Source organism: Chiloscyllium plagiosum, chromosome 18, assembly GCF_004010195.1.
Source record: "Chiloscyllium plagiosum isolate BGI_BamShark_2017 chromosome 18, ASM401019v2, whole genome shotgun sequence".
Classification (NCBI taxonomy): domain Eukaryota; kingdom Metazoa; phylum Chordata; class Chondrichthyes; order Orectolobiformes; family Hemiscylliidae; genus Chiloscyllium; species Chiloscyllium plagiosum.
The window spans coordinates 21,830,664-21,839,223 of NC_057727.1; the positions used below are offsets into that span (position 1 = coordinate 21,830,664).

The window sequence follows — 8,560 nt, forward strand, 5'->3', positions numbered from 1 at the left end:
AAATCACACAACACCAGGTTATAGTCCAACAGGTTTAATTGGAAGCACACTAGCTTTCGGAGCGACGCTCCTTCATCAGGTGATTGTCTGATGAAGGAGCGTCGCTCTGAAAGTTAGCATGCTTCCAATTAAACCTGTTGGACTATAACCTGGTGTTGTGTGATTTTTAACTTTGAAATGGATATGATTGATACATTCCAGGTCCTGGTGCAAGTGTTGACCGTTACAATATCTGATTCCAAATTGGAAAATTCCACTCATTCCTCAGGCAGAGAAATATTAATGCACAGAAACATTGAGAAATAAATTGTGTTTATTGTATGCTTGCAAAGTTTTGAACAGTTTGTAAGATCATGGATTGCAAAGTATTGATTATTTATTTTATCTTCATTCACAAACCAAGCCACCTCCTTAAGTACTATAAAAGATCACACACACATCAAACCTAATGAAAAGTAAAATGACCAAATTGCTATAAAAGGCACAGATCTTAAATGCACATCAGAAGTTGACCAAAATCACTCTTTCAGATTGTAACTATTGAGGGGATATAGTGTCTGAAGTAGTCTAAAGCAAAATATGTGTGATATCACCACAACAAGCTAAATAAGTGCTGCATAAATTTCTTGCTGCACCTGAACTTTTACATTTACACCCATATTTTTAGATATGTCAAGATTTAAGCTAGGCAATGATTGCAAGCTATAAGATTTGATTGAAATGGAAACCTTCAGACACAGTAAACTCACAGGAAACATATCATTATATTAACTATTTTCTCACTATGTGATGGCAGGTATATCAGATGTAAATTATTTCAATCTATTTTGGACCATTAAAGTACCCTTCATCCATGAGTTTCCATGTGACGGTGGACGGGTTTTGAAATGGAATTCTAGAAGGTAAGGCCTGGACAATGACAGTAATTCTACACAGGGGGATGGGATGGTAGCCTGATTAGCCCTTCTCCTCCCCCCCACAGCTATAAGCTGTTGCAGGCCGAGACGGAAGAGCTGGAGAGTCAGAGCTCCATCCCTCAGTGTGTGGAAGTCCCAAGCTCTCAAGCTTCCAACCAATCTGATTAGCCATCATCAGAGCTCAGCAGTGGTCACTGCAGGAAGTGGAGGCAGGAAGCCCCCAATACAAGCCCAGCCGAAGGGGAGAGCAGGCATCGGTGGGAGGATTTGTTTAAGAAGTAGGGGATGAGCATTTTGTATTTGTTCATGGACATCACTGGCTTATTGTCCATCTTTAATTCCACAGAGGGCATTTAAGAGTCAACTACATTGCTATGAGTCTGGAGTCATATGTAGACCAGACCAGAGTAAAGTTAGCAGATTTCCCAGGACATCATTAAACAAGATGGGCTTTTTACACCAACTGGCGATGGTTACCATTGAGTCAACGTTTTAATTGAACTCAAGTTTCACTACCCATTAAGGTGGAGATTCAAACATGTCCACAGAACATTGACTAAGGTTCTGGTTTGCTAGTCCCGTGACATTATCACTACGCCAACTCCCTAGCATGTCATGGCACGTCCCGTATGGATGAAGGGTGTCCGGCAAAGACAGTACACCCATCCTTAAAAAAAAGATTGCCCACTCGCATTAGTCTGGCCTCAATAACTGTTTTATGACTGGGAAGTATCGGGGTCAATTGATCATTTAATTATTTATTTCCACACTCAGTAGACGGACTGCTGATTTTGATTTCTGATAGGAAAATCCTTTACCTTCTTCACACTAATCTTTCGCATGATGAGCACTCAGTCACATGTTTAGAATTCCACCCCTCCCACACCCGACAGAGTTTCTAGGATCTGGTATAGCATTCCTCATGGACCTCTCCATTTATATAACTGGGGCGAGGGAGGAGGAGGAAGAGGTCAGTGGCGTTAAGCAGAACCAGGCACGATTTTAGGAAGTGTAAGCAACCAGTTCTGAATCCCTACTTTTGGATGTACAGGTAGCAAAGCTCTCATGTCATCCTGGGATGGGAGGACTGATAAATGAAGAGAGATTGGATTGGTTAGGATTACATTCTCTGGAGTTTAGAAGAATAAGTCATAAAAGCCTGTAAAATCCTAAGAGGTAAACACAGGAAGGATGTTACCAATGACGAGGAAGCCACTTAGGACTGATATGAGGAGAATATTCTTCACCGAGAGAGTAATGAGCCAGTGGAATTCCTGCCACAGAAAGGCATTGAGGTCAATACAGTTGATATTTTCAGGAAGGAGTAAGACATAATTCTTAGGGCTAAAGGGGATAAAAGAGTACAGGGACAAAGCAGGAACCCAGTACAGAGTTGGATGATCAGCCATGATCGTATTGAATGGTGGTGTGGGCTTGAAGGGCCGAATGGACTACTCTTGCTCCTATTTTCTATGTTTTTTTAAAAGGACCTTTCTGAGGAATTGTGGAATTGTACATTGTGGCAGGGTTCACATAAATAAAGAAGAATCAAGCCTCTCTGACTTGATTCTGTGATATTGTGGTTCAGGAACAGACCAACTTGAAGCATTGTAAATGAACTCAAAACCGCTGGGTTCCACTTTGGACCTGATCTCTACGTAAATCAGCAGGCCAGCCTGTCAGGTGGCTGCTATGCTTGAATTGGAAATACAGGGAAGTTTGGACTGACTAGGCTTAGATCGGCTGGAAATTAGAAAAAGTAAGAGGTGACATTGATTGAAGCATATAAGATCCTGAGGGGTTTGACTAGGTGTATATGACAATATTTCCTCTTGTGAATAGAACTAGGACTTCACTGTTTAAAAAGGGGTGGTCCAAAGAAGACAGAGATAATCACAATTCCTATGCTTGCATGTTCACATGCAGAAGATACAGCGGTAATGGAGGCCATTTGGTCCATCATGCCTGGAGCTAGCACTGAATAACTGAACATCCATTTCCAATGGGAATGAAGGAACAATCCCACAATGCAAATCAATGTTCTAAAGAAATTTTCTCCTTGTTTAGCTTTCAAGACCAAGACATAGTACAGCATTTGTGTGTTCCAAGTACTGGAGTGAACTTGTGTTAAAGTTTGAAAAAAAAAAATGGCGAGAGGAATGAAAGCAGGTGAAGGCACAGCTGGTCAGGTTCTCACTTATGTGGCTCCACTGGATCCATAAAGCTTGGATTATCCCCAGGGATTGGAACGTGAAAAGACTGTGTTGCAGGATAAGTTTGAGGTTGACTCACTATAACAAGAGAAAAAGAAATCAACAGCCATTAGCACTGGGCAGATAGGTTCTAAAGCCGCAGCATTTGAGAACTGCTCTCTGAGTGTAAAGGAAACTGAATGCATTTCAATTCCTTCAATTTGCAAACTGACATGAAATTCTAGCAATCTGTACAAATGGAATCCTGATTCTTAAATCATAACTTCAAATGAAGTTTCCATATGACACTTCAAGATATATTTGAAAAATAAATATAAATGAAATGCCAAAATTAGGATTTGCATCTACTGTGCTTAGTTTTCTTAATTGAACAATTATTGCCGCAGTAATTCACTCAGCAAATGGGCATTCACAGCTTGTACTGAACACTGAGAATCAAGTTCCTCCTCTTTTACGGATGCTGGGAGGAGGTCTGGTGTTCCTCTAGGATCTTCAATTCCAGCCTCATCCACAGCTGCTCCAGATCCTGCTGCCTCCAAATATTCCGCTGTCTACTTGTACCCATAATGGGCCTACCTGCTTTTATCAGGCTGCTGGAAAGGCTGCCAAAATATTGCAGAGTCCTAAATTGCACGGCACTCACCCACATAATACTGTCCAAAAGCAAGGGAGGCTCTACCCTCAAACTGAACCAGACCTTCAAGCATCATTATTGTCTAGCTTGCTGCTACCAACTATATCTAACAGAAAAATGCATAAAGATCAAATTAGCTATTTTATTTTCTGGCATAAATCTACATTGCAAATAAGAAATCCATGCAAAATGGTAGACACAGTGGCTCAGTGGTTAGCACTGCTGCCTCATAGTGTCAGGGACCGAGGTTTGATTTCAGTCTTGGGTAACTGTCTGTGTGGAGTTTGCACGTTCTCCCCATGTCTGCGTGGGTTTCCACTGGGTGCCTTGGTTTCTTCCCACAGTCCAAAGATATGCAGGTGAGGGTGGATTGGCTGAACTAAATTGTCCCAGGGTGGGTGAGATGGTCTTTGGAGAGTCAGTGCAGACTCAATGGGCCAAATGGCCTCTTTCTGCACTGTAGAAACAATTTTACATAAGAGCAGGAGTAGGCAGTCCGGCCCTTCAAGCCTGCTCCCCCATTCAATAAGATTGTGGCTGATCTTTTCATGGTGTCAGCACCACTTACCCGCCCTCTCACTATAACCTTTATTCCTTTATTGTTCAACAAAAATTATCTATCTTAGCTTTAAAAACATTTAATGAGGAAGCCTTGATTACTTCACTGGGCAGGGAATTCCACAGATTCACAACCCTCTGGGTGAAGAAGTTCCTTCTCAATTCAGTCCTAAATCAGCTCCCCCTAATTTTGAGGCTATACCCTCTTGTCCTAGTTTCACCTGCTAGTGGAAGCATCCTCTCTACTTCTATTCCCTTTTATCTATTCCCTTCATAATTTTATGTTTCCATAAGAACCCCCCTGCCCCCCGCCACCATCTCTTCTAAATTCCAATGAATATAATCCCAGTCTACTAAGTCTCTCCTCATAAGCCAATCCCCACAACTCTGAAACTGACCTAGTGAACCTCCTCTACATCCCCTCCATTGCCAGTACATCCTTTCTCAAGTAAGGAAACCAAAACTGCCCACAGTAGTCCAGGTGTGGCCTCACCAGCATCCTATACAGTTGTATAAGCACCTCCCTACTTTTAAACTCAAACCCTCTCCCTATTTTTAATCAACATAATTGGGCTTATAACACTGAAAATAACTTCCTGCCAACAATCCCTATAAACCTCTTCAAACAATGATGAAAAGCTTATTTCACATGCGATCCAGGAATTGCTTTATTTATTGCTGGGATGTGGGCGTTGCTGATGAGGCAGCATTTTATTGCCCATCGTAAAATATTGTTTGAAAGCGAAACAGCCCTTTATTTATGACAATATGTTTCTAAATTAAAAACTTGGGAAGCTCAAAGTTTCCCACTGAAAAAACATAACTTTTTAAGAGTAAATGCATTGCATCGCAGGAAAGGTTTGCATCATCAACTGAAAATGCATGGTGGAGCATTCCATTGACTTACTTGTGGAAACTTCTTGGTAGGCTGGCGGTTGTCCATAATTTGGATATGCCACTGGATGATTATTAGAATACGGAACTGTGGGAACTGCTGACTGTCCAGGATGGTATTGAAGAGGCAAAGGCCGGTATCCTTGGACTTGTGGATAAGCTGCCATTTGTTGTGAACAAGCTACAGTGGTTACAACAGCTGAAACAAATAAAGAGGCAGAAAACTCTTGAATTAATTACAATGCACTAAGATATTTCTCATGTAAAGATTCTTAATGTTTTTGTTCAAATTAGTCATTTTGATTTCCCTCCAATTTAGTCATCAAGGAATAGATCAAATACAATATATTTCATCTGAATGTTCTCAATATGCAAAACAACATGATGTGGTTGTCTGACTGGTTTCTCACACGGCTGGAATGGACAAACCACCACAGCATCTATCATTTCTTTTCATTGCCTATAACAGTTCACTTCAAAAAGAAGCTATGGTTTCTTAATGTTAGCATGAATGAATTCAAGACTTGAACAGGATCTTTGTCGTTGCCAGTGGTTAATGATGGAGCCTCCCTGCTATGCCATCATCATTATACTCATGCCATTATTATTCTGTCAAGTATGCAGCTTTTGCGCAGAAACTGCTCGACTACTTAAACCCACAAGTATCCACATATGGGAAGAGATTTTGAGATTTCTGCTCTGTTCTGCACACAAGTATGCTCGTTCCTCTTGTTCCATGCACTCTTTGCATTCCAGCTTTATGGATTCACTAACCTTTCCCGACTTGGTTTGTATCACTTCTATCAGTCAGAGCTAGTTCTTGTTGCCTCAGCGCACAACAACAGGAGTCAGCTCATCTTGTCTGTGTGCTAGTCTATTCTGCCAAAAATGAAATATTTTCTTGTCAACTTAACTGTAGTGTGAACCTGGTTAGCATAAAATGGTTCCAAGAAGAGATATGTCAATCACAATAATTGAACATGATAAAAATAATCTATTTTTCCAAATTTTGACCAACACAGGTTACAGGCAGCAATCACCAGCTCAAATGACTCATGTGTAATGTAAATTACAAAGCATTAAGTTAGGAAGAAAGCATTTTGTACATGATTTCAAGACAAATTCCTTCACTCCTCATAAAAGGAAATGGGCTGAGTTTCCCCAGTCCCCTGGGGACTTGCCCCATTGTCAGTAAACGAAACAAGCAGCATCTTCCATGGAAACAAGCAGCCAATAAGGACACTTAAGTCCCTTCTTAGGCACCAGCATTTGAAGCCAGTGGAAATTTATCATCATCAGACAGACTTACCATTCAGTGTGGAGCCTACCAGATCCTGGGTAGAGACAAAAAAACTACAGATGCTGAGAAAGTCTATCGCCTTAAAACTTGTCCTTAAACATTTAGACTAAAACATAACATTGAATTATAGAACACATTTGCTGCACACCAGGCAGGAGGGTAGGGCCACAGGAAAATGGAGAACTCAAGTTATGCAAAAGATAAAAGCATCTGTTCTCACCAAGTGATAACAGGATGCTCTAAGGCAATTGAGAACATTTGCCTTAACATCAGTGAATCTATGTAAACAGACACCGAGTGATAACTTTCATGGCTATTCTCTTGTGAAATTAATAATAGTGTTTGATTCTAACCTCAAAACAAAACTTGGTATAATCAAAAACATCATAATTGACTGTCAGGTCCTAACAATTATAATGGATTCTTATTACCCCTGACAAACTAGGCAGACATAGAGGGTAAACATCTTTTCTGTTACAAGTCCCTGACTTGAGAACTCAAAAGGACACGAGAGAGAGAAAGAGAGAGAGAGACCATTTTAGTGCGGGGACTGTCAAAGCCAGTAGAAAATTAACTCTTTATGCTTACTTGCTATGGATTGAACTTAATTGCATTTTAGAGACTTTATGATGATTTTGAGAGCTATTACTTGTTATGAAATGCAAACTCTGTAAAAGGTAATATTGATGAAGCTTTAACTTACTTGTTGTTCTTGCAGACCACTCTACAGACCTTACAGACTGCTCCACTGTCAATTCTAACTAATCAGATCTTATTTGAATCACAATCCTGAAAAGAAACGGGATCCTGAAGAAGGGCTCCTACCCGTAACGTCGATTCTTCTGTTCCTTGGATGCTGCCTGACCTGCTGTGCTTTTCCAGCAACACATTTTCAACTTACCTATGAACTCATCCAATTAGCTCAGACTGGTACCTCTTTATGATAAGAACTTCTCAACAGCAGATGCCTAACATGGCTGGATTTGTTTTTCCCACTTGATGAATGGCTCAGGGCCTGTAGGAGTGATCAGTCAAGCACACACAGGCCTGTCAATTAACTTCTCTTCCTTACGAATTATTGCCTTTCACTGCTATCTGTCTAATTAAGAACATGCTGTGTTTTTGTAAACATTTTATATAAAGAAACCTACTTTGTGTCAGTACAGCAGAATAGCCTGCGAGGGCTCTTAAAGGAAGAGTAATATCCTGCTCTCTTGGGTTATTAGAACCTAGGTAGTTTAGCTTATGATATCAGTGTTATGTTGTTACAGTGATGCTATTTGTAAATAAAGGGGATGACTAAAATTAAACTAAACTGTAAGAGGTTTTTTTTTATTCCAGACTACCAAAGAGTACGATCTCCGGGACGAACTGGAGGCTTACAGAGGCTTACAGGTTGAGTCCACAAGGGATTCCCTGTGCCGTCTCAAATCTGTACTTTAACAATGCCTCAATCCAAAGTAGACAGGAATGAGGGTGGAAGAACACAGCAAGCCAGGTAGCATTAAGAGGTGCAAAAGGTGACATTTTGGGTGTGACTCTTCTTCAGGACTGGGGTTGTGTGTGGGGGGGAGCTGCAGATAAAGGGGAAGGCAGGAGCAGGGTGGTGAAGTGGGGTTAGGTGAAGACAGGTAGAGGGTACAACCTGGTTGGTCAATGGGAGGAATGAATCCCGTTGATGGCAGGGCAGAGTGGAAGGAAGGGGGAGGGCCTGGGAAGGGAGTTGGGGGATGGGAAGAGAGGTTATTTGCAACTGGAGAACTCAGTGTTGTGCTCTCCAGGCTATAGGCTGCCCAGGCGGAAGATGAGGTGCTGTTCCTCCAATTTGCAGTTTGGTTCATTATGGCAATGAAGGGGGACCAAAGATGGTCATGTCCAAAGGGAGTGGGAACAGGAAAATGAAATGGGCGGTGACTGAGAGGTCCGGTCGGCCCTTGCAGGCCCAGCTGAGATGATCAGCGAACTGGTTCCTAAGTTTAAATTTTGTCTCCCCGATGTAGAAAAGACCATGTCGGGAGCACCTGATGCAGTAAACTAGGTTGGA

At 41.4% G+C, this 8,560-nt stretch overlaps 1 protein-coding gene across 1 annotated transcript in view; it reads right to left on the bottom strand.

The window, feature by feature from the left end:
- Positions 1-295: 295 nt before the first annotated feature.
- The window catches only part of LOC122558946 (protein shisa-5-like), a 55,483-nt gene continuing 47,218 nt past the window's right edge, over positions 296-8,560 (bottom strand). Inside the window, exons 4-5 of the mRNA XM_043707919.1 lie at positions 5,230-5,415; positions 296-3,208 (exon numbers count right to left, since the gene is read on the bottom strand). Coding sequence (XP_043563854.1) covers positions 3,111-3,208; positions 5,230-5,415 — 284 coding nt within the window. The 3' untranslated portion in view covers positions 296-3,110. The remainder of the gene's footprint in view (positions 3,209-5,229; positions 5,416-8,560) is intronic.